This window comes from Falco peregrinus, chromosome 3, assembly GCF_023634155.1.
Source record: "Falco peregrinus isolate bFalPer1 chromosome 3, bFalPer1.pri, whole genome shotgun sequence".
NCBI lineage: Eukaryota > Metazoa > Chordata > Aves > Falconiformes > Falconidae > Falco > Falco peregrinus.
The window spans coordinates 66,668,193-66,696,077 of record NC_073723.1 but is presented as its reverse complement, the minus strand read 5'-3'; the positions used below and the strand labels follow the sequence as shown (position 1 = coordinate 66,696,077).

At 38.3% G+C, this 27,885-nt stretch overlaps 1 protein-coding gene across 1 annotated transcript in view; it reads right to left on the bottom strand.

Moving 5' to 3' along the window:
- Nucleotides 1–26,567, bottom strand: part of DOK6 (docking protein 6) — a 253,197-nt gene extending 226,630 nt beyond the window's left edge. The window contains exon 1 of the mRNA XM_055800751.1: nucleotides 26,178–26,567. Within this exon, the coding sequence (XP_055656726.1) occupies nucleotides 26,178–26,243 (66 nt within the window). The 5' untranslated portion in view covers nucleotides 26,244–26,567. The remainder of the gene's footprint in view (nucleotides 1–26,177) is intronic.
- Nucleotides 26,568–27,885: the final 1,318 nt, after the last annotated feature.

The following is a 27,885-nucleotide window of genomic DNA, read 5'->3' as shown; positions in this document are numbered from 1 at the left end:
AAGACTAAGAAGAAAAATCCTTAACATAAGCATAATATCTCAACTGTGAACTTTGTGACCTATTATGAACTCGCTTTTGCAATTCTTAAATTTATTTATTGATTGATTGATATCAGATATCATCTTCTGTATTCTCTTTGCCTTCCCCAAACACAGGATTTCTGCTGCTGTTCCTCAGATTCCAACTATGAAGCCAATGACATACAAAAGACTGTTCTATCGAATAATATATCTACTGACTAGAACAGATACAAGTTGCAAAAGATGTTTTAAACTCCATGAGTTTAAAACTGGAATTCTGCTTTTGGGCTTATATCTAAAATAATCATATTATTAAACTATGCATTAATTAGAGTCACAATGCTGTAAATCAACACATTTACCATTATAAGCATAGCTAGATTTATACATAGTATAGAAAAGTCTAATTTAAGACCTAAGTTTTACAAAGAACCTAGATTATATTTTCTAAAGGGAAGAACATATTTATAATGGGAAAATGTATAAATACCGAGTATTTAGTGTACCTGAAATTGTATTGTCATAATCATGACTAGTAGAAACCATTTAACAGGACTAAAATACTTAATCTAACTACAAAATAAGTGGCATAATCCCCTAAGAAGATTTTTCTCCCCAGGAGAATAAATTTTAATTGCATTTTTCAGTATGAAGAGTTATGGAAAATGATTTGTGTTTAACAAAAGCTCTACAGACTAGTAGAAGAACATATACTTTCCCAAATGTGACTAGTGGACCAGATGCTTTGGAAGCCATGAATGAAAGATTTTCATTTCACAATTCAAAAGCATCCAACATATTATATTACTAATTAGTATATACATCTTTTAAATAAAAGGGATTGAGGTTGCCCTGTTAGTATGTTTATTGACTGAATTTTATGTGCTTAAGGTTAGGCATGCAAATTTATACCTCTACTTAAAGATATGGTGAGTGTTACAGTGAGCCAAACACTCACACCTCCTGATCTTTGATAGAAGGGTTCACACTGTTACTACCGCTTGTTAAAGAGAAAATGCATATTCTGTCTTGTTCAGCTGAAACAGTCTGTATTTTACTGATGAAAAGTAAAATAGGACAATGAACTCTGGTGATTTTAGTCATCATGAGCAAGGCATAAAATGCACGACATGGGCTTTAGGGTAATTCCTGGAGTAATTAATGAGGAAAATAGAGATGAAATAAATACATACTTCTCGTGAAGAAAGTGGGAAATCAGTTAAAGAATCGTGAAGAAATCTGGATAAAAGATAAAAAGAACGCTGAGGAAGCAAGTCAGACACGCTATGCAAGTTTTACACCACTCAAACAGGTTACCTTTAAAACAACATATTTTATATTATTAAGGCAACTTATTTAAGTTGTATTATATAAAATTTAATCTCTAGTGTAAAGTGCCAGTTTGATTATCTTTACTCTTCACAGGACACCCTATCCATGCTAAAAAAAAGGGTCAGTCTCATGTGAATTCATCACCAAATGAAAATTACTCCCATTTTAGTAAGAAAAAAAATCACATGTTCAGCTATTAACAGAGTTGCTATCCATGTTAGACCTATCCTCCCACCTTCAAAGCACACCTTGATGATATTAATCCACAATTATTTCATCTGCAGCTAGGGATAAGCTTAACAGAATGGAGCCTTTCTAAAGGCAGGTTGATTAAAGCAGGCCTATGAAGGCAAACCCAGCTAAAAATAGGTGCTAAATTATTTTAATCATGTTATTGAATAGAAACAAAACATCACAAAATGAAACTGATGTGTATTATACAAATTGGCTTCTCTACTTTAAAAAAATCAAAAGAAATGTCAGGGCATTTTTTTTTTTTAACAGGGGGAGGAAAAGGGGTTTAATACTTGAAGGCTTGTTTCATACAGCAGTGTGTTTTACAGAAAGACAGGTGTCAAAAGATTCTGTGCAAACACAGCCTATAGATTTTAAGATTTGAGTTAGATCCTTCTGAAAAACCTGAAAAACACTAGATTTAACCCAAAAGAGCATTAAGTCTTAACAGCATTACACGTCTAGGCTCACCCACCCTTGTTGAAAGCGGTATAGAGGATCGACGTTTATTTGAAACAGATGACATATTGTGCATGCTTAGAAATTATGCCTGGCAGGAAAGACACATCTTTACACTCAGCATCCAGTGGTACCCTCAGCACAGACCTCCCTGCCCAATTCACAGCATGGTGCCAAGAGGATAACCAGTGTCACTCCTATGCAGTCCCACAGGTATGTAGGAATACAAGAAGATGCACACAACAGCTTTACAACAGTGACGGTATATTAACAAACACACAGACACACGTTCCCAAGAACAGGTCTTTTCACCTCTGGGCTACTGAAACACCACACAGAAGGACAGCAGCAGCGTCCTGGTTTTTGCTGAGATGGAGTAAATTTTCTTCCTAGTAGCTTCTGCAGTGCTGTTTGGGATTTGGTGTGAGAACAAGGCTGACAGCACACGGATGTTTTTTGTTGTTGCTGGGTGATGTTTATACTAAGTCAAGGACTTTTCAGTTCCTTGGGCCCTGCCAGCGAGAGGGCTGGGGGGGCACAAGAAACTGGGAGAGGACACAGCCAGGACAGCTGACTAGAACTAGCCAAAAGAGTATTCCACACCATGGGACATCACACTGAGTATATAAACAGGAAGGGGAGTTGGCCAGGTCCTGCCAATCGTTTCTTGGGGACTGGTTGGGCATCAGTCAGCAGGGGGTGAGCAAACTGTATTGTGCATCACTTGTTTCCTTTGCTCCCTTCCCCTCGGATTTTATTCCTCTCCCCTTTTCCCTCCTTTTTATTACAACAGTTGTTGTTATTATTATTATTTCATCATCATCATTATTGTTATTATTGGTTTTATTTTATTTCAATCATGAAATTGTTCTTATCTCAACCCACGAGTTGCAACTTTTTCCTGATTCTCCTTCCCATCCCTCTGGGGAAGGGCAGAGCGAGCAAGCGGCTGCACAGTACTTAGTTGCCAGCTGGGGTTAAATTATGACAAGCATGTATTCCATCTGACTGCCATTCTTGTTGGATGACTCGCTTAGTGCTCAGACAAAGCTTTCATATAGACACACACATAGATTATTTACTGCATAACCACACCAGTTACACGTAACACACATAACCACTATGTAAACTATTTTCCAGTATAACAGTTCATGCAACTGGTCATTGAATGCCTTTACTGTAAGACCTTTAAATGTCTACCAGGACTCAAAAAGAAGCGATGTCCAACCATCCTCAAACCAGAGAGACTTCCAGTTATCCCATGCAAAATTATTTGTGCAGCCCTGTGGCCACCAAATCCATTGCACAAGAAGAACAACCTCTATCCCTTCCTGTGTGGTTTCTGCAGGACCACTAAGAGTGGTCTGGAATAATTCTATATGGACAGTCAACCTCATATTAGATCATATATAAAATGAAAGATGTATTTCTCCTCTTAGTGCTTTGATACCCATGTGCTCAGATATGTATACCCTGAAGTCAGCCCAACTTTCCTTTCATTTCAGTGTGTGTTAGACCGATGCGTTGATATGAAAAGGATACTGAAATAGTATATGAAACTAGAACTCAACAGTAAAATTGTCCTGCATAATTCATAAACTTAAAGGAAAACACCCACAAAAACTTGTACAGTAGACACAGATTTCAGGAGGACTTTAAGTCTTCTACGAAAAAAAACCCTAAAAGTACTGGTAATGTGAAAATGGCATGCTATTACTGCAAAGAGATTGTTCAAAGGCCTTTCAGAAATAAAATGGTGAAGCTGTTTTATTTAAAAGCCAGGAAATGCTTGAGGACTCAATAATCCTCAAGTAAAAGCAAGAAAATGTTGAATCCAAGAGTACAAGTGCATTGCACAAATTAACATACTTTAGTCAATCTTAAACCCGCATAATCTGATTTCTCACAGCGTTATTTTAGCAAGTTCTTAGATTCAGTTTTCCGTGAGAAGATAATCACACAAGTTCCCATTTCTGATAGGAAGATTAAAGAACAAATGGCACAAGGAAGGAAAATCTTACATGGCTAAAGCACTTCAGGCATCCAATGCCTACTAAATGAACAGGACTGTCGTTCAATGACCAATCATTGTGGTAATTCTGAAATACTGCATCAGTCTAGATAATAAGTAAAATAAAAATGGCTTAAATCCCTCAGATTGAAATCCGAATCTTCCTTCTTTTATTGGGATCTCACTCTAGGCCACCAATACATTCTGTCATTCAAGGCGATTTCTCTACAGAAGTCTTGACAAAATCTGCAGAAATATGTGTGGAGGAAGCTTCTGTCATAATACATACTAGAATACTTCCAAATCAGTATGACACCTTGTTATTGCAGTGACTGACAGTTCAGAAATGCTTTAGGTAGAAGTCCTCACTATGTGGCCTAGCCATGGCCTCCTAAGCAGAGCTGCAAAGACACATCTTGCAGAGTTTTTCACATCAATTAAATTGCATTCAACCATTTGTCTAAAGTAATTTTGGTGAAATGAAGTATGTTCCTTTATTCCTGTTCCTCTCTCATTTCTCTCATGATCTAGATGCACAGCTATTATAGTAAATATCTTGACACTTTTGGGTGAAAATATTTTACCTGAATTGTCAGGTATGACTCTTGCTAGTGAGACTCCATTATTCACACAAGCAATTTTTCTTTTGTTTAACTTTGCGACAGGATTTTTTTTTTTAACTCAATTACAACACTGGCTTTACCTCAGTGTCAAACATTGTCCTTGATTTACTACAATAATTTAAACTGTAGTTAGAAAATAAATTATAGCAAACAATTGAAAGAAGCATCCATTTAAGAAATCAGCATTTGATTGAGGATTAAAAAGCCACAGACTTTATGGTAAAAGGATAAAGTAGTTTTATATTCACAAGTGTAAATTCACGTTCAGTTAGGCAACAACCTTCCCAACAAGTATTATCAGTAGAGAGAAATATTAAGCTAACTCACCTTAAATTAAAATATTATGAAATCTGTCTAGCAAATACATTTAAAGAACTACAAAACCAGACTTACACAGTGTTTGAATTTGTGTGCAAAACTGCACTTACAAACCGTCTCAAAACTCACACAGGTTGAGCTTTTAATGTTGTATTCATGCAGCCTCCCTCTTGATTTCTCATCAGTGTAGCATCACTGCATAAACACACAGACAAAAAAATTACAAAATACATAGTGAATTTTGCTGAGAAGCCACATTAGCTTCAAGAGAGGACACAAAGTTAAGTATTCAAGGAATAGTCACCGATTCTGAATCCCATAAATAAGAATTTTACTCCTATCACATGTTTCTGCACTTTTAAATAAAGACCTTGGCATTCTTTTGCTGTGCATGAGTTGTATTCTCACTGTGCACTTAACTTAGCACCAGTCCCCCCGGCTGGAAGCTCCTTATTCAGTTTTAATCTAATACTGATGACTATTACTAAGAGGGCAGGCAGAAAAGTGGGAGTGAAATGAGAACACAGAGCTTGAAAAAAATTACTCTCATCCGTGATGGACATCAAAGTCACATAGCAGCACATCAGCCTATGCAATCTCCTGGGCGCCATCAAGGCCCTTAGAGGTCTGAACAGAGAAACTATGTACCAGAAAACTGGCCAAAGACAGGAAACAGGTTTGAAATCTAACACTGCTGAGAACACAGCATGTTTCAATGCCTGATAAGCTCTGGAGACCAAACACCCTGTTGAGACTTCAAGTGCTGATACACTCATGATACCAACAGCCTGTCAGAAGGACAAGGCCATGGGCACACGCGAACATCAACAGGTTGTACAACCCATCCAAGAACGCAGTGGTTGGTACATGCAGACTACAGCATCATTCGCAGACCTGATGAGAGAAGGGTCCCCTGAAGTTCTTCCTCAACACCTATCTAGAAGCCCCTGGCATGCCATCACAGCCCTCTGCTTCTGGGTAGATAGCCACATTGGCTTCCCATCACTTCTGCAAAGTAACTATAAGCAAACACATGAGTACACTGAGAAAATAAGTAAACGTGTTGTGTGAATTGTTATCTGTTATTAATAATAATGGTTTGATTTACTGAATAATAATATCTTAATGAATAAAAGATGGCTTAAGCAATATTGGTTGTGATTTCTGTATCCCCTCAATTTATTCTTCTGCTGGGGAAAACGGGAATTTAAAACACTGACAAAGAGGTAGTATGATGGCTGTTTGTGGAGATGAAACCAGAAGAAGCATGATCTTAATCAGCTACAGTTTTCTAGGTCTCCAGTAGAGAAGATATTAGCCAAGAGCAAAGCTTGAACAGTGTGCTGGCACTCATTGAGCTCCAAAGAAAATGGTCATGCTGCCAAATGAAATTTTTCCAGCTGCCAGTAAGGCTTGGTAAGTCCACAGTCCTGTGACCTTGGACACAGAGGTAGATTTCCACCAGAGAAAATGTTGAAGAACAGAGGTAAAATAAAAGGAGAATACATTGACAGAAGCTGCTTTTGTGGGGCAAACAAAAGCTGAAAAGTAGTTTTTCAGAGTTTTGATTACCTGAATTGAAATAGGCTGCTGACTCAACAGCACTGGCAGCAGATGCATAAGGCAGAAAACCGTTCAGAGTCTGAGAGAGTAAAACATAAAATGTAGCTGCTTATTTTCTATTATTGATCACAGATGGCTGTTGAATTGCCTTAGCGTAAGTAGTAAAGGGCCAACCAAAACCTGGAACTGAAACATGAATGTATCTTCCCTACTCTTTCCCTTTTATATCTATCCTGGCCACGTATGACTAGCACCACTGAACTGGATGATCTCAGGCTTGCTTTATCTTCTCTGAGAAGAAGAAATGACATCATGCATTTAGCTATGTTTTCAAATGTGACCAGTCAAGTGCCTTAAATTCCACAGTTCAGTTTTTTCCAGTCACAGCGATAATACATTATTAACCACTGCAGCTGCAAGAAAGTAAATTTAAGATCTAGCCAAAGATATAAAATGTAACCACTGTATTGCAACATTATGTACGCATCTTATTTATAATCACATTTCTGTATGGTATTATATTAACGTGCAATTAGAGCCTCACAGTAAGAAATCAGATAGGACCTTTTGTCCTGCAGTAATATCCCTGCTACACAAGACTAGCAAGTATTGTGGGCTAAAACTCCTATTATAACAAGTGTAGCAATGCTGGAAACTGTAAGCTGTAATTTTAGCTACAGAAGTTGTATTCCTTTATTTCTCATTTAGAAAATGTTTGCCATATATTACACTGACTGTTTCTAAAGTCTTCTTCATTTGCTCATCCTGTTTACTTGTTTCACCATGTCTCTTTTCTGCTCGTGAAGCACTGTCTCAGATCTCTCTCCAGAGCAGCAACAACATATTGTGAAAGAGTGAATCCAGAGAATAGCTGTGTTCGCTGCTTTGATGATGCATCAAAGAGTTGTAAAAGAGAAACACAACTATGGAGACAAACTGTTTCTTCATTTTAGCACTCTTCCCCACCCACCCCTTTAATTTATTTATTTACGTTTCCTGGATCATATGCCTTCATCCACAGAAAATTTGTGATCATTCTCTTGGGGTAGCAGGAGTTCCATTTGCTAAACTTGCATCAGAGGTCTGCCCTAAAACTGTACATGGTAACGTATGTACAATGTTATCATAGATTCTGTTTGCCTTTAACAAATGTCAGCAATAAACAATAGAGAATACATTAGACAAGCATTCAAAGGTATGGTTTTTTAAGGAACTGAGAAATCAACTGGAATAAAGGCACAAAAATAACTGTTTCTTCCTTCCTAAACCTTTTTGTAATTATTATATTCAGATTATACTCTTCAACTTACTGTTTTTTAAAGCAGGAAATTCTTATTTTTGATCCAAGATATTTTGCTGTGAACATATTCAAAATAACTGAATATGAGCTGACCCAGGACATGACTTAATCACACAAGTGCAACACTTAAGTGCAATTAGTACCTGAATACCTACATACTATGCCCTTTCTTCCTAATTTATAGGAAAAACAAACAAAAAAACGCTATGAAGAGCATTCTTCATTTGCAAACATCTTAACTATCTACTCAAATCACCCAGATGCCCTCAATCAAATGCAGCCACCATGACAAGAACATGATAGTGGCTTGGTAGAGCCATCTACTGATTAAAGAGAAGAAAGGAGTAATAGTAAATTATTTGTTTCACCATTGATTTCAGATTAGGCAAAAAGCAAATATATAAGGAGCATATTGTTACTGGAAAAGGTAGTTTTCAGTCTGAAATTTGTTAACTCCTGGTAACCAAATAAAAGATCTGGATAGCTGAAGCACAACAACAGACTGAATTGTAGACTAATACCTTGGTTGTTTTAAATTTTCAGAGTGATTTATTTAGGCAAAGTAAGTCTTGCAGCCAAAAGACTTTTTTCATGCTCTCAAGATTCATATAGGTTACACTATCACAAAGCTTCACATAAAAAAGATGATCTGTTCTAGTACATTTAGTACTTTCTGATTGGTGCCTCAAGCTTTAATACAAACTTTCTGTCTCTTACAAGATTAATGTTTTGATTTTGAAACATTAGTGTTCTTTTTAGCAGACAAAATAATAGAATAACAAGCAGTTAATAATGTGCACTAATCCACAATTTTTCATGTGTGTTAAAATACTAATTGTATATTTCAGAAGTTAGGTTTATTATTAAACACCGAACACTGGACTTAGTCTCTCTCTGGTTTGGACTGGTTTTTTTGGATGTGATTTGTTTTTTTAATGGACTATTACTGTAAGCCAAGCATAACAGCAGGCAGCTAAAATACTGTCTATGCTAATATACTCTATGGGAAGATAAAAGCAGCAAATAATATTTTGTGCTTCTAAAGCTTTATTCTCTACATTTTAATACTGTATCACTACTTAAAATGTAAGGGGAAGAAGGTCTCAAAGAAAAGAATTGGAATAGGAGATGAAACAAACTTACATGACCATTAAAAGTAAAGCACTATACAGCAGAGTCATCATACATGTGATGTACTTCGTAAAGTTCATGCAGTAAGATGTGATTTAAAAAGATGTGATTTACTGGTAGAAAATTAAACATAGAGCTACAGCATAATATTGGGAACACACACATCTAGATTAAATGGTTAGGAAATGCAAAAGTTAGTATTTCTGTAACAGTGTCACCTATGCCAAGAACACAGCAGTTTGTTTTCTAGTTTGTCCTATTAAAAACTTACAACTTACTGTTTCATATTTTTTGTTTCATTCTCTCTCTCTCTCCCCCTCCCCCCCCTTTTTTTTTTTTCACTCCAAAATGAAACATACGGCTTGAGAATTGAAGAGACTATGGACCTGCAGTACTGCAAATTACTTTGCATTTTCCATAACACTTCTTGGAAATATCTTGCTGTTCAAATTTTAGTACAATCAATAGGATTTAGGCACATTTTGCTGCATCTGTGGGTAACAGAACAATAGTAGGTAATAGATTCTGAATCAGAATGCTTAAAGAAAAAAATGCTACCCATTCTGTGGATAACCACGGAAGTTTGCCAAGATCATTCTTGTGAGCTGGACTTGCAAACCTCCAACATTTTTAAAAGCACAGAGATACAGCCATTCGTGACTTGGGAGTGCATCTCATATGCATGTAGATTAGTTTTGTTCAACCATGACCTTACTGATTAAAGTCTTGTTTTGTCAGCCTTGCACAGCTACAACTACCCAACATCATGGACTACAACAGAGCTTGCAGAGCCCTGAAGAAACTCAAAATGAACACTTGACTGTATTTAAAAAAGCTGTCCTGTTATACATCTAAAACATTATGTAATACAACTTTCAACATTTTACACTGTTGTAAACCCATACGGAGTCACAACTTACTTCGCTAAATACTGTTTGAATCAGAATTGGTCTAAGGGGTAAAGAAAACTTAGAATCAAAGCACACTAGTCACTGAAATAGAAACAACTCTAATTTTTAATTAATGTATGTTTAACAATTTCTACTTATACTGCAGAGAAACCTAACACTATCAGTTTTCTTAGTACACTACCAACATATCCTGTTTCTCATCTTCTGAGAATTAGTAAATACTGGATTAAAGCACTGTTCTAAGGTACTTCAGCTATCTCCATTTATAGATGTTGTTATGTTGACTAATACAAATTTTATGAACTCTGTGAGATCACCTATATGGCTCACAGTATACTCGAGATACAGTATGTTCACTAACAAAATGAAACAGATCTTAAACATATGCAAGCACAAGATCTCTTTGAATAGTCACGTATTTTTCAACCATTAATACAAAAACCTCATTTGGAGTTCACAGTAGCATCTGCTTCTCACTTAGCTAATAGCTTACATTTTCCTCTGCTCTAAGCTATGCATCCAATACCTGAAAAACATGCTAAGGCACAGAAAACTGGCACTTCCTGAGTGATATGTTAGGTAAAAAACACATCTCAATTTGTTGTTCCTTCTAGCTTTTGGGACATCATAGCCATATAATAACATTACTTGGTATTTTTATTATTACTATATAAACTCAAATACAAGAAACAAGGATTATAACTTCTATTTCAGAAGTGAAACAGCATGTTAGTAGCTTAAAAGGCTACTTTATGCTGCTGAAATAATACTGTATTAAAAATAAATGTGAGGATATCTCGGTTCAAGAACTAAACATTTTAACATTTTAATGCAATGGTCCTCCATTCATTTGGCAGACAGGGAAGCTTTTGTCATATTCAGCAACCTGAATGAAATAACAGCTTACTGAATACATTTTGATACTAAGCCTAATTTTTAATATTAAGAAGATTAAATTATTTATGTAGATAATATTAGGCTTTTGAGCACAATTGGTGTTTCTTCTTTAATATATTTCATTCAATCCCAGTTCTCTTGATGCAATGTGAATCTAATAGTTGCATCTGTCCTCCAGGAAAAAAAAAAAAAAAAAAAAAAAAAAGGTATTTAAGAATCATGTAAATCAGTGAGGTTAATATCCAGTTATCACTTCAACTAAAGGCTTATTTAGGTACTAGCTGTGTACCATATAACTGCAAAACATTTCTCCTGTTCTGCTCGAAGAGAGGCATTTCATTAGCCTCAAAGAGGAAATCTAATGATGCCACGTGCTGAAATACCTCGTTGTCATTTGGTGTTTCAGAAAAGCCTGCTGTTTGTCCTCACACTCTTCATGGAAGTGTGACTGTTTCTCTCTAGTTAACAAATTTTAGCTTGCATTAAACCTTATCAGTAAACATGGCAGTACTGCAAAATCAGCAATTAAGGCCTCAATAGCTTCCACCAATTAGATCTGTTGTATGCCAAGAGCTACAGCAGAGACAGATTGTGCAATGGGTTTATTAACTCATTCTTTTTGCAGTGGAACAGCTAAATGACTTTTTTCTGACCACATTAAAGTAGATATAGTTGTTTTACAGTGACAAACACTTCTGCCTTAAAAAAAAAAAAAAAAAAAGACAACACCAGAAAAAAAACACAACCCAGAAGGCTGTGAATTTTTCATTCGGGAGCTTTTACATCTATACCAAAGTGACTACTATCTCTATAAGTGAAATGCAACCTACACATTGCTATACCTGTTGCTATACAGACAGCACTTTTATTGGTTTCAGTTTTGAACCATCTAAACCAGACACAAGTGCTCTGACGGGGACTTTATTTGCATAAGTGACCATTTCTTCATCAGTTTTGTGGGGAGAACTGTTACAATCAAGCTTTAGAAACCCATTTGCATAAACATGATCGGCAGAAACTGATGATAAATTTAGATGGAGAGAAATCTTTTGGTAAAAAAATTAACAAAAGACTCTGAGGGACAGCTTTAACATTTCAGATGTCAAGAGTGTAAGCTCTTTCACACAGGGACCATGACGCTGTTAGGCATTTCCATTCTCCCCAGCACAGTTCAACAATGATTAATTTGCACTGCAGCACTAGAAATCATGAACAATTATAAGCTGTGATCTTCCAAAGTGCTGCATATCCTCAACACCTTTTTTATTTAAACGCAGATAAAAAGGCAGGCCTACAAAAAACATACTATGAAAGTCAGATTTCCTTCAGCAAGAGAATATGCATTTAAGTCTAAATGTTACAAAATGTCATTCACTGCATCTGTCAGGATAACTAGAATGCAATATTAACAGCAATTCACATAACAGAGTGCATTTAATATGGTCATTAATATTTCAGACTGATTTTGAAACAGAAGAAAAAAGGAGAAACCAAGATGCATATGTAACAAAATTTCTATTTTATGAACCTTAACTGCTGTTAACTAGGGCACAGGGATTAAAGGCCTATGCCTACCACATATGGTCCAGAGGACAAAATATTACACGAGTATTTTAATCTTTGGTTTCAGAAATGAATTTTTTTAACCCTCCTGATTCTGAGGAAAAGCTGAAACATGAAATCTGGGATGCATTCCTAAAAGTACTTATCTACCTAGAAAAATAATTTTGAAAATAAGGAACTGCACTACTCAGCTTGGGTTTTAATAGCATTTTCTGGGATTGGTAGAACTGAACTTTATGAAATTGCTGTAACAAAGACAATGAAACTTGATCAAAACATTCACTGCTATGGTGAGCCCTATGGCTGGCATGTAACACCAGCAGACACATACACTTTCAGAGATGTTTGCACAATCAAGGGCAGATTTGGCCCTCTTTAACATAGGTCTTTTCTCTGTATTTGTACATAAATACCCTGCAAGCCTAACTTACTGAACAAACACTAGTGACAATGAAAAATAAAGAATCTCTTGGTAATCATGTATTGCTAGTTGAGCTTCTTCCATTCTCACCATTTCAGTCATGATCATCCTAACAGCTATGCACGCAGCTATGCTTTGTTTTATAGCTCTCTAAAGTCGACTTCAAAGGGTAGCAAGCAGCATTCCCCACTTCAAATCCCCTGGTTTAATTCAGTTCATCTATTGTACATTCGGCTCAGCCATGAGCATCAGCAAGAGTGCAGCTGCAGCACTACCGTGGGTGAGCTCAGGTCAATGAAAATCAATATCATTTACAACTTTTTACATTTTCCCAGACTGAGGAGCCTGACACATTGAAGGAGGCTGTATTTCTTCATATGCTTTTCTACTGACAAGTAAATATTCCGCCCATTAGCTCAACCCTTTTTAACTAGCATGAGTAAATCAATTAAGTATATTAGGAAGTGCATCTGCTTAAATGAGAACAGGTATTTACTCCTTCTAGTAATTTCCAGATTACAGAACGGAAAAGTGTTAATTTTGCTATAAGAGGATCAATTATTTATCTACAGGCTGGTCTAGGAAATGTTTCAGGTAAGACAGAGCAGGGGGTGGGGAAGAATTCTGAAGAATCAAAACAAGAGCCATCACCTCACTGTAGTTTTAAACTCAATTTTGTTCAGATTGCAGCTGAGGAGAGATTCACCTTCAATATTTCTTTTTAGAAGAGATGACTATAAGCCACAGAATAACATACAGAAACACAGCAGAATGACAGACTCATTTGTTTGGGAGGGCAGTGGGAGATTCCAGGTAAAAATAATTTTCTGACATCAAGAGTTCTGGAAAATACACCTCCAAAAATATTTTGAAATGCATTTAATCTCTGGGTTCTCTTAGGACATAAACTACATTATAGTATGATCACATCAGAAATATTTACAAATAACATTTACTTTTCTATTTTCTCCTTCACTTCAAAAAGTCCCAAAGCAACACATCTAAACACTGTAGGTGTATCATTGTATAAAAGCTGCTAGAGTAACATTTCTCCTCAAATAAATACAGTATAAGGCCCACCAGGATAAACTTTCCTCTCACTGCCCGTAAATCTCATCTAACTCTATTCCATGGCTTCTCCATAGATTCCTCCTCATGTCTTATTCTGTGGCTTCAGTTTTCAAAGCAGCTCAGATGCCCAATTCCGATGGTTTAACCTATGTTCTCCACTGGCTGCTAAGCAGTTACCAGTAGCTACAGCTCACTTTCACAATTTGTAAGCATTGTTTTCATCCCAAATGACTACAAAGTGCTTGAAATCAGTCATCTGTTTAGGCATTCAGGCTTAATTCTTCAAAATAACCCAAACAATCTAAAATGGTAATGACCCAGCAATATCCTGTTTTGGCCTCTGGGTCTCAGGCAAATCCTCTACCATGCAATGGTTTATAATCTAGAAATAAAGCCTTTGCATTAACTTATCTACTCCACCTTTAAAAAACAACAGTCTTTGCTTTACAAAGAACTCTGGGACCATAAAAATAATTCCATACCTGTCTTTCTGCAATGACATCAGAATAGAACAGTCTGCTTGCTTTCTTTTGCTCCTTACTCCTTCTGCTGTATTTTTGATATTTATATATTTAACACCTCATGCCGCTACCAGGAGTAACAGCTGTCAGAAATTCTGTTCCAATAGAGAATGTCACATCTTAGAATTTTTTACTCAGCTTTTTGTAAATCTCACTAATTCACACCAGCTAAAATTTACATGCAAATGTAGATTTACTGCTGAGAAACTTTTTGCCTGTTGCACAGCTTTTCCTGCAAAAATGTTTGATCTTATGGCTTGCCAGAAGCAATTAAAAATGTACCTACACAGAACAGTGAGATCTAATGAAAGAAACAATTATGTACACCAGAAACAGCTGATCTAGTTCATCGACATGTTCACATTTACAGCAAGAAAGTAGGATATTTGCCTAATTTTGACAGCTTCTTTTACTCTTCATTAGGATGGGTCTACATGAGAATTTTCATTACTAAAAGCCCTAAAACTCAGCATTATTCAATGACTGGAAAAATGTAATATGATGAAGGAACTGGGTCTCATTAAAGACGTTACTGCCTAAGTGTGTTGACTGCATTAGCCCAAGTTCTATTCAACTATCACACATTAGCAAAGGCTACCTGGTATCCTTTCAACCTTTTGGTTTGAGCTATGATCTGCCAAAGGGAACACAAATCTTACAGTGATTTCAAAAGGTTGCAGGAAAAGGTATTTCTTTTTTTAAAGGCAAACTGGTACCCTGACAATACTGGCTGTTACAAGTCTTCTGGAAGTGCCCACGTGAGCATTGCTATTCTGGACAAACTGTAATTCGATTAACCACTTCTTAACCTCATACATTTGTTTGCAATAAACCCTTCTGTAGTGCTTTTCTATTGTGTATATTGTGTAGGTAGATTTCCTCAAGAAACAACACATCTTGTCGTCTCAACACTCTGTAAGTGGCCTCAACAAGTGGACTCAACTGTTTCATCCCACAACCTGCACAAAGTCCCACAGAAGCTCTATGGAACCATGCAAATCCCTGCTCCCTATGTTGAGCTCAGAGATATTAATGGGTAAAATGCACAATGTAAGGCTAGGCATTAGTATTACTTGGCAGAAAACTTCACAAAAACCTAAGGGTTTTCAAAATTGTTGTGTGAAAGAATACGCCTTTTATAAAGTTTGGAAATGAGAAAACACTCGTCTTCTCAAAATCTGACTAGTGATACGCTGCACTAGGAGAGGAAAAAGATGTTGTAGTAACACCTTTAAACCTTCCCCCCACTTAAAATAAAGTTGTTGCATATGTGACATGCTTTTGACAAATATGGCTGATTTCTACATGTCTGGGGCCAGATCAGTAACCCTAGCAGTTACAAAATGGTCTCATGTAACATATTCAGCTTTCAGAATTGTTCTGCCAGATAAGATGTCAATAATTGTACCTTTAACATTTTCAATATCTACTTTTAAAATCAAAACCATTCAAGACTTTAGATTTTGTGCTACAATTCTGTCTCAAATAAGGCAAAAGAGGCCTATCAAATTTATCAGCTTCACACTTCTTCCTTGCCTTCCTATTCGTGACACCTGATTCCAAGATGAAAACTGATGAGCAATCACTTCTATCAATAAGATCTGGGGGAAAAATGCAAAATATTTACTTTCTGTATATACAAAAAACTAAAATAAATCAAGATACCTGAACTGTAAAAACAGGCATTTCAAGAAGAATTCTGTGAAATGTATTTTCTAACCCAAACTAATAGCCTTCATACAACGTTAAAATAGACAGCGACCCTGCCTGAGCGGGGTGTGTGTGGACCAGATGACCTCCAGAGGTCCCATCCAACCTCAGCCATGCTGTGGTTCTGCGTCTCAAACTATTAAAAATAAGTTCTGCATTATTGCACTGTTTTCTATACAGTGGTAGCACCTAATAACAGTTTTGACCATGATCAGTGCTAGCCAACCTACATACCTAAAATAAGAATTTATCAAGTGTTTATAGCTGAAGCAGACAAAATACAGAAGTGGTGGATGAAAAGAGATTATACTCATTGTACAGACCGAAAAGTTAAGCTCAGGAAGCCTGTTTCCCATTTACACTAACAGCATCCACTATGCCGGCAGTAAAAGAGGCCTTAATGCAGCTTTAAATTCAATTTATGTAGTGCATAGTGGGCTTAGTATAATTTAGAATAAGGCTGGAATGAATCAAAGTGCTCAAATTTACAAATTACAGCTCTAGAAAAGACTAAAACTTAACCTCTTCTCATATATAGTCCAACACGTAAGCACAAAGATTTCTGCCTTCTAGAAAGAGATTATTTCATTAACAGTGCAAAAAACTCCAAAAAACAATGTAGTTTAAGAAAAAAGGCCTACAGGGGGAAAAAAAAAATCAGTAAAATATTTTACTAGTTAATTTTCCATAGTCGTAACAAAAAGACTATCTAGCTTTGTTGTTAGGATACTGTTCTTCTATATACATACATAATTTTTTTCTCATGAAAGGCAAAAAACAGCATTATATTTCTCCTCACTCATAAAATACCTTTCTTTGCATATCTGCATCTCTCTAAGTCTCAGTCTTTTTAGGATTATCAGTAACAGTACATACGGATGGAGTTCAAAAAACTGTAACTTTGAAAATAGTAATACCAAACATCAAGTTTGGTACTACATATAGAGCTACAGCTTGATATATCCTAACCTTTTGATACTCAGAAGTCAATAAATCTGTTCTCAGATACGAAACTTCAGCCATCCCAGGGCAATAACTCTCAGACGGTATGTAATCTGTGCAACTTAAAAGCAAGAATTGCCAATATAAGAGCAGACAGTATGACCAATTTTGTATCTGGCCTTGCATAATCGATAGCAAATACGACGTTCACATCATATGACAAGCTGAGGACCTTCAGTGCCTGCTACAGAAGTCCAAGAGATCTGAACATATTTAGCAACTGAAAGGACCATGCACTGAGCACCTATAACTTGCTTTTGTTATACCAAAAAAAACCCCTGTTCTTTTTCTGTTCCTGTGTCAAAACTCTACATTCTGATAAGGTATTCATAGGAACAGTTTGAAAGTACGGTTTCAAGAAGAAAAATCATTCTCATTTAGAGTAAGTATTAATATTCTAACTGCATCAACAAAAATTACTTTCATCAGCAAAACGATTTCATTTTAAAGTACCTTATTATTATCATACTAATCTAGCAATTAATAATTTAGTATATCAACTTTAGTTAAAATGGAAGTTTTCTCCATTCTTAGTTAAGCCTCGTATTTTATTTTTTCACACTGTCTCATCATGTTGGAGCTAGATAACACAGTTACTGTAACATGTAATTACTTTATCAAAAACTTCATTTTCTACAGGTATTCTGATAAATAAGAATAAAAAATAAAAGCAATGATAATAAAATATCTATCATATTTATCACAATAATGCCTAAAGGCCAACTACAAGCAGTTTCCTCTTTCTAGGCACTTTAAAAAAAACAATAATTACTCCTTCAGGAAATCCTTTTGTATTATTATTTTTAAGACTATGTGTATTATTTTCCTTTTGAAGGAAAAAAAAGTAATGTTTGCATGAGAAAAGAGAATATACCAATTCACTCTAAGGGCAGTGGACTTCAGAGCAACAGTGTTTAAAAAAATTATTCCAGGGACAGAGAGTATTAGAAGTATCTTACGCTTCCTGCTCAAAAATGGTCCTAAATTGGTTCTACAGTAGGGAACAACTTTTGATATTAAACTATGCTATTATTTCTTTTTGCAATGAACAGGTAGGGGAAACACGCTGAAAAGCCTCTCCTCCAGTAGGCTGACAGTGTGTAATGTTTTTCCCCAGATCTAGTCAATGCCATGTGCTTCTAACTCCTTACTGACATGTTAATGAATACAACCTCTCGGAAGTTCAGTCCAGGTAAGCTGGAGATGACGAGGGTCAGTTTGGCAACTGAACAACAGAGAGAAAGAAGATCAATCCTTTAAAAGACTTACACGCTTTCATTAATTATCTTTCTAATTTATGTGCATCTGAAGTGAACAGTAATTCCTGTGAGGCTCCATTTGCATGGTCTTGTAACCTCTCAATATGATGTCAATGACATGCTTCACATGTTACGATTGTTAAAAACCTGCAAAATATGGAAGATTTATTTTGTAGTAGAGTTCACTGAAAAAAAGTGTAATACATCACTACCTTACAGTCTGCATTATTTTTTTACTTAATTTCTAAGTAGACTTCAACATTAACATTCATCTTCAAAACTCTACAGTTTTAATCTCAGCTTTCAAAGAAAGACTCTGCCTATCCTAGTCAGTAAGAGTACTCCTGGAGTCAGTAGATTCAATTCTTACACCAACAGAAAATCTTTTTTTAAAAAAATCTCTTGACTTGTACAAGGTTTTCAGTTATAGTGATTTACTAGCTGTGCTAAACAATCACACAAATTTCTTTTCAGAGGTGATGCAGGGGTATGTATTCTGAATAGTACAAAAATATTAACAGAAATAAAGCATTTATGTGACACAAAAGTATCAACACACAGTTACTTTGAATTCTACTCTCCTTCAACTCTTCTTTAGACATTTGCAATTTCATCCTACTTTACACAAACTTTCTTCACAAGATTAAAGGTTTCTTTCTTTGTCATTGATGACTTTATTAAAGAAATTTTGTGGTATTTAGAGTTGAACTATGTATTTTATCTGGAAAAAAATTCAACTAAATGATTAATTACAACAATATACTAGTATCTTTTTGATCTTAGAGCTGCACTGCAAGTTGAAGAGATTAAAAATATAAAATGCAGCACTACGTTTACAATTACTTTACACATAACAGATCTGAAAGGCTACAATATACAGTAAAATACCCACATTTTGGTTCAATAACAGTTTATTAATTTACAGAGCAGTGATTAATATAATTCAGTATCCATACATAAAGTATTTTTCACCTTCAGCAAGGACATTATTTTATATTGCTTGCTATGTAATATATTAGTATATTAACTAAATCATGATATTTGTGAAAAGCTGTTCTACTAGCAGGTCTTTTACACAACCTAAAATAAAATACAAACTTTCCACAGCAACGTAGACCCAGACCCCTTTATTTGTATTTTAAAAAATAGAAGAGCATTTCATAGCACTTTTTTTTTGGAAATTTCTCATTATCTAAAATGTATTCTCTATACATAGTTACATATATAAATGTATAACTAACAACTGGTTCACATATGCTGTTGCCTGAATATGTTGTTGCCAGGCAACCGCTATAATGCATTTTGCACTGTTTGCAAAAATCTGAATGAATGACTCAGAGATTATTTCTAAAAAACTAGGAAGAAAACTCACTACTGGAATGACACGAATAATTCTTCATGTATTTCAAGGATTTATACAGAATGTCCCTTCCATAATTACATATTTGAGAAAGGATAACTCCTCTGAGTAGGATTTGAAGGGCATTTTACAACAAGGAAGTTCATGTCCTAGCATGCAGCTAATGTTCCTACCTGGACTCTGAACCAAAGCCACTGAAGTTAATGGGCTCCTTTAAATTGACTTCAGGGTCTTTTCATTGGGTTTTTAATGTCCATCATAGGACAAAAAATGACACACTCCTAAATGAAAAACCAGAAGGCCATCACCTTACAGGAGTTACAAATAAACTCTCAATAAATTTTTACCATCTCACAGTATGCAACTGCAAGAGATCAAGTCTACAAACACTTCTTTGTGTAACCTTCATACAGCTAAGCTGTAATCTCACTGAGGCTAATGATATTACACACAAGAGTAAAAACAGAAGCATCTATATAATCCATCAATAACATAGATGTGATATGCTATCTGCAAAAGAGAAATTATTTGTCCCTTCAAATAACCGACATCATTACAAAAATTAATAGACTTTTGGCTATCAGATCTCTTGAGCATTAAGAGGGGGAAAAGAACGTCAAGAACAGTAACAGGGAAACAAATCCAAAGTGCTTACCACAAGCCTGACACAAGTTTCTCTAAACACAAACATTAGCATAAAAAATTGTTGGACTTTCTGTCCTTGTTTACAATGGATGCAAGAGATTTTTTTCCATTTCCTGCATGATATGCTTAATCAATAAGAACTACTCAAAAGCTCAAAGTGATTGTTCTTTCCATAATGACCAAATTGGAAATCCATGTGTTTTCCATTTAATTCTTTAAATCCATTCATGTAACTGTAGCAAGAAGAAGTACTGAAAGCATTTTATGTGAAAGTATTTTATATGATACTTTCAGTATTAAGTAGTAAATGTGACTAGCTTCTTTAATGGATTACAGTGAAATCCTTTTAATTCCATATCTCATGTTGTCTTGAACTAACATAAAAAAAGGCACTCCTTTACATGGAAAATCTAGCACCTAAATCCTGTCAGTCTGGAAGAGTAAAAAATTATATATATATAAAAATGAATTAATTTTTTTTAGTTTCATTTGAACTATTTTCATCCTCTGAGTCGTAATTCATAGGTCATCCATCAAGATGTAGTTATAAAGGCAATCTTGGTGCTTTCAAACAGGCTGAGCAGATTTCCCAGTTAATAACAAAATAATCTATGGAAAGGATGTCCATTCCAGGCTGCACTGTTTGCTTGGGCTTCTTCATTTGTTTGCTTCTTGAAATATGCTATAACAACTCAAGAAACAGAACCACTTTTACTCTGCCCTCTGTATTCATCATGACCCACTTGCAAAGCTGCTGACATCAACGTACCCTTAAACTCAGGACATTTTGCAGATCCCTTTACTTTCTTCACCTTAAATATATACATGATATCAATTAAATATTGGGATTCTGTAAGACACATACTGCACTATTTCAAGAGAAACCAAGCTGCAATCACAGTTTTGTATTCATAGCATTGTTAGTGCTGATTGATTGGAGACAGGGTTAACAGCAGGAGAAACATTATCTTAATTTCCAGAAAAGGTAACTGTAACACTCTAAAAGTATGGTTAAAATAGGGGGGGGGGGGGGGGGGGGATTGTTATACGGTAAAACTTTTAATTTGGTAACTAAGAGCAAACTGTTATTTACTACTCAATCAAGACTGACTGGCACATACAGTTTTCTCTTTGTCTCTTTGGATAGCAGGATTATTGTCTAGGATGAACCACTCAGGAAAGAATTCTATTCAGTATGTGGAAATACATAAAAATCAGTATTTAGTCACCAACTAAGTCAAAATTTCTGTTAGATAGGATTCTTCTGTTCTGTGGCCAAAGAGTGCCAAAAAAAAAGACAAAAACAAACAAACAAAAAGATTATGGCTTCAAAGGTTGATATGGGTCAAAATAAGACTATCAATGTGACACAATACTCATTTTTAATTAGACTTCCTAATGTGACATCAAATTGTTTTTCTTCTAAGAAACAGCACTTCAACAAAGCATGAAATCCTCACAGCTTAGTTTATTAGGAGGCAACAAAGGGATTCCAGTCTGCTACAAGAAAGTTACAGCCTATGAGCACAGGCTGCGCAGTGTAAAATTGTGTCATATGAATTTTAATGTGACACAAGTATGAAAGATTCCAAAAGAACAAAGGCAGCATAGTCCTGTTCCACGTTACACAAATGACCTATTCTGATCTGAACAGCACACCACATTACAATCAAATTTATTTCAAAGGAGGGTCATGCAGGTCAAATGTAATGGCTGCAAGAATGAGGTCTTTCCTTTATGTAGTATTAGAGAAAAGCAAAATATCAAACAGTGCAGGAATGCCAGAGAAAAGAAAGGCATATTTAGGCTGCAGGGAAACAGATTTTTAAAAGATGGTTTCATTACAACTGTCCTCACTGACCACAGTTTCTGAGTTTCAAAGATTCTTGTGCTACCTCAATGAAGATGTCATGCATATATGTGAGTGTCTATTACACAGGCTTTAATATTATGTTTAAAATTTCAAGGCACCACAGAAAAGTTTTGTATACAGCTCATGACTAACAAAGTAGTGAGACAGGCTAAGTGATCTAACTGGCTGGATGTCTCTTCATGGCCTGATACCTCCACAGCAGAAATCATGATACTCCCAATGGAGGTAGATGTCAGATTCCAACAGCAACAGAGAGGCTGGTAAAGCTCCTCATTTTGGCAAGCTATCCAACCCTGCATGAAAAGAAGCTACTTTAACATAAAGATATCAGAATAGCGGGGTCTCTTTGAAAATACTGAACTGTCAGAAAATACACGGAAGCCCACTAAGATGTAAATCAAATGGTATACAAGCAAATCAAATGGTATACAAGCACTTTGTGATTATGGTGAAAAGAAGGCAAAAACTCTTGATGATCAGATACCACTAAACAAAAAGGACAAATTCTCATACTACTTCTTGCCATGTATTTCCATCAAGACTTAGGCCTTGTCTTTGCCTTCAAACACCCCTTCTGAACAGAATAATTTACTGAAGGCAAAATATCTCCAAATCCTGACTGTGCTGTTCAGAATGGATGTTTGTCCATTCTCCATGACTGGAGAGAGCACTCATGCATGCTATGGATCCAATTTGCAGATATCTGGGGAATATGTAGCCAGGGTAACAAGTAGGTAAAGCAAGGTGTAGCCATAATAAGTCAGAAGTAAACATGTTATACCTTGTAAAATACATATATATAACATGAAGAATTTCTATTTTACAAAGCATAAAAACAATACAAGAGGGCAATCAGAAGACGACTTATGACTTGGGTTGTTGAAAACTAAATTCTTGGAAAAGTAAATTCTACCAGAAAGTTCACACCACATCAAAGGTTGTTGTTGGAGTTTGTTAATAAAATTAAATATGCCATCTGATTTCGTTCTACGGTATTATGTCACTCAGTTTTACCTGAAATTTCACAGGTTGCATTATACTGAAGTATCTTCCATTTGATTCTCAGCCAGGGCTCCCTTAGTCACAAAACAAGACAGAATAAAAGCTGCACTGGAAGAATTTCTGTAATGAGTTGGCTACCAGCCTAAGGGATAGACTTAAGCAATAAAACTAATTCTAGCACTAAAATCGGTATTAGTCACCTCAGCTGTCCAAGTTCTAATCAATCTACTTTTCAGGAGACATTGAAATATAGACTGTAGACCATTATGACAAAAAAAAAATATATATAGGTATCAGTGACTTCCAGTGTATAAGAATGAAACATAACCAGCAAGAGATACAATTATATCTCCATATTCAAAATGCAGCCTTAGTTTCCAGAACCCATATGTCTCTTCCATCCTTTCAATATTTTCTGGAGGTTAAAAATATTTATTTCTTAACAGACATTTCTATCCCTAAAAACTGATGCATTCACCTACATTTTGACAGCTCTAGTGTAATTCATTAAGGTTTGGACTTGAAGATAGACATAAGGGGAAAAAAATACAAATCTTTAATGTTTCACTTGGTGAATGAAAATTGCATTAATTTAGAAATTCAGCCACAAGAATCCAATTACCTATGGATATATGCACGCATATTCATACCTTTCAACCATGATACTAACTGAAGTTTTGATGCTATTTCCTATAAAATATAATCCATTTTACATTGTACTTAATAGATTTATTCAGATGTGCATCCCCTTACGTCACATTTAAGCTTATACTACCACCTGCCTGAGGCTGTGTAGTCTGAATTGTCACCCTCACACACATCTTCAGAAGAACCTCCATAGACACTGTATGAACCGTTTCACTTCTGCTTTGTGAAGTATGATAATCATTCCGACCATAATATCCACTCCAAAAAATGCAGTTATGTGTCTCCCCACCAAAAAAAAATCAGATTAATGTCTTCAAAACAAAATATTCAAGCTACTTAAGATACACTGCAATGAAATAACACTGTATTCATAATTTTGTTTTCACAAGTCAGCAGGTATCATTCATGACTACTGTAATATGTGCTCTACATTTGTTGCATATATGCTATACACATAGGTATATAAAAGTATTTGCATATATAGAGATACGCATATACATAATTTCACACTTAAAGGACTCTGAGATTCCTTCAAATACAGATTTGCAAATCAAATAGATTAACTCTGCTTGCAACTACCAACATCATGGTATGATACCATCATCTCACTGCTTTGTGTTGCGCCCATCTAATAACACTGCTGAGCCAGGGAAAAACTAATGAGCAAAGGTTTAAGCAGAGGACTGCCAGAAATGAACAAAGGCTTAGAAATTGCCTCTTCAGATAGTCTAATGCTTGACCGATACATGGAGTGACTCTGGGGTTGCAAAATCTTTAATAAGAGCAGCCATTCTCTTTGGATTTACACCATCTCTCAAACATATGGAGTTGGCGCTATTAAGGGTCCAGACCAAACTCTTCTGTGCTCTCTTGGAATTAACAGCCCTGCCAAGGCAGCAAAGTGTTCCAAAGGTCAATTTATGATTGCTTTCCCACCATCCTGCATACTGTGTCTGCAAGCAAAGCACAGCATCTGGGGGGAAGGAAGAAGGGGGGAGGAGGAAGAGATAAATATTAGCGCTACGATAAGCATGCAGAGCACGACTTGGCGGAGAGCGATTTCATATGGCCCCTGCTCCGTTAGGTTTGGGGGAAGCAGGGAGAGGCAGCCCACCTCCCTGGAGGGGAGAACGGATAGGGACCCCACACTTTTCTGCACGTCTGTAGAAAAAAAAAATAAGGGTGATTCCAAAGAACAACCCCAGCCCTCCTCCCAGCCCCTGACATGTTAAGCCTCAGACCCACAGGGACCCTGGTCTTTTGGGATTATTTGCAACACCATTAGCTGTGCAAGACAGCAAGAGGCCTCAGGGCTTCCTGCTCCCGTCGAGCCTTCTCATTCTCACACATACAAAGGGCAGGAGACTCCCAATCTGCTGGGTGCCGGGACCAACCAAAGTTTAGGAAATCCTGGCCCCTGCACGCACTCAGCTCCAACTTCACTGCCTTTTCAAGGCCTGCTGTACCCCATCAGGGAAAGTGCCCACGGCCAGTCTGGTAACACCGTGCTACCTTCGGCCTGGCTGAGCATCCCAGCGGGCACCGAGGCCAGCCATCCTTGGCTGAGGGCCTGCCCCTAATTTTGACCACTGTCAGCCTCTGCATCTGCCTTTCAGCCCATGCGGCCGTCACCTCCTTCCCTCCCTGCCCGCCCCCCGTCCCGCTGCAGGCTGCAGCCCCACGCACCCCCGGGCACCAGCTCGTACGCAGCCCCCCACACCCCACTTTTCTCGGTTACTAGTGGGCTGCTCTGGTACCAGCCTCCAATATTTTCAGACCTTGCCCCGATTAAAGACATGCCTTTCCCAAATCGGGAGAGGGAGGCAGAGAGGGTGGGAGAATCTGCACAAAGTTTTTACAGACCCTGCCTGCGCCTTCCCCCCCCACCCCCCCGAGCCCCCGCCGCGAGCAGCAGGGCGAGGGGCGGCGCGGGGACGGGTGTCTGTCCCGGCCTGGGCTGCGGGATTCGGGGAGGACGGAGGGACAGGGGCGCAGCTTTCCGCGGACAGTGACCCTGGAAGCCAGTCGCTGAGAAAGAAGGGAGGAGCGGCGCCTTCCCGGAGATAGAGAGAGGGGCGAAGCCGGCTGGCCCCCTCCGAGATACAATGGCAGCGCATCCCCACCGACCCCTACGGAGAAGGAAGCCAAGTCCGAGCAGCGGCAGCAGCAGCGGCAGCAGCAGGTCGCCGCGCCCCGCGCTGTCGGCCCCCGCCCGGGGCACCGCCGACCCCCAGGCCGGTAAGGCGGCCGCCACCGCCTCGCCCCCAACCCGGCCAGGCGGGCGAAGGGAGAGCTCACTTACCCCCAGCTTCCTGCTGCGGATTTTCACGTAGCCCTGCTTGACTATATCGTTAAAGTTGGAGGCCATGGCCAGCGTTGTCTGCTTCCTCCCCTCCGCGCTCAGAGTCGTCGTCGCCGTCGTCGTCCTCCGCCGCCGCCGCCGCCTCCTCCCCCGGGCCCTCCCGGGTGCCGCCGGCCGCCGGCTCCCGAGGCACCTCTGGCATCCAGGCAGCGGCAAGCGCCGCGCTCTGCTCCGTGCCGCGTTCCTCCCGCGGCCGCGCCGCTCCGCTCCGCGCCGCCCCGGGGGCGGGGGGCGGCCGCCCCGCTCCGCTCTTCCGCCGGCCCCTCGCTTCCCCCGCCCCGCTGCACCGGCCGCCGTCCCGCTCCCCTCTGCCCGGCGGCTGCCCGCGCCTACGGCCGGGGAGGCGGGCGGGGTGGCGGGCGGAGCGGAGCGGGGACACCGCCCCCGGCGCCGCGGCCGCGGAGCCCGCCTCCAGCGCTGGCCCTGCCCGCCGCCGAGGGCCGGGGGCCGCCTGGGCTGCAGTCACTGGGGGGCGGCGCGGGTGCCCTGAGCCGGGTGCGGGGTGACACCCCCCCGGCCCCCGGGCATGGCGCGGGCTGAGGGCAGGCGCTCTCCTCGGCGCTGGCGGTGTTACCCACGGCCACGGCTCTCCAGGCTGCCGGAGCGCCCTGGCCGCGGCAGCCTCCGCTCGGCTGGCAGATCCCTTCGAAACGCGGCCCAGGAGGGCATCTTCTGCGCGTCTCCTCAGGAAGCCGCGTAGACCCCACCACCAACCGCTGAAATACTGTGTCAGTACAACTAACTCAGTGAAGCAAACATCTAAACTACAAAAGTTAAAAAACAATGGCACAAGTCCATCAGAATTTGAAAAATGAGGTGTCGCACATTGGCGTTTTGTGCCCTCCGCAGTGATGACCGTGTCTTTAGTTACTTATGCTGCTCATTGAGGCAGATCTAGCAGAGCGAATGACTTCTGAGAAAAACAGATAATGTTTAGAAACAACAACAACACAAAAAACTAATTGCTTGTGTTTGCTTTAGGTATGTGCAAACCATGATGGACAAGAATAAACCTAAACTGTTTGAGAAAGAAAAACTACAAAGGTATGGGAATGACAAAGAGAGTGCATTACTGTGGTTCTGTAAATCATACTTCATAAACACTTCCAGTGCAAAAGGTTCGATTTTTATGATAAGCTTAAATAAAACCTTCGTAAGCTCTTCTCCTAGATACCTACTTTTTATGGCACCATACTGCCCTGAAGTTTTATGAATCAGCAATTTGCAGCTTACAGTGTCCTGTAGACTGGGGCAATTAAACATATTTCTAGAGCTGAAAGCTCGTCAGATTTATTTCAGATTTTCAAAAACAATAGACAATATTCTTAGCAAATGGATAATGACATTGTTATAACTTAGCTGGTTTTGCCTATCTAACCTTCTGCAAATTAGGCTTTCTCTGTAAAAAAAAATTCTGAGCTTACATATAGAGATTAATCTTGCAGGAAATAAGAAAGATACAATCTAGAAAATTAAGTGCCGTGCTTGGGTGATGGAATTATAAGGAAAAGCTTTGTAGCTTGACTCTATAACTAGCTGGAGTACTGCATCCAGCTCTGGAGCCCTGAGCACAGGGAAGACATGGACCTGTTGGAGCGAGTTCAGAGGAGGGCCACAGAAATTATCAGAGGGGTGGAACACCGCTCCT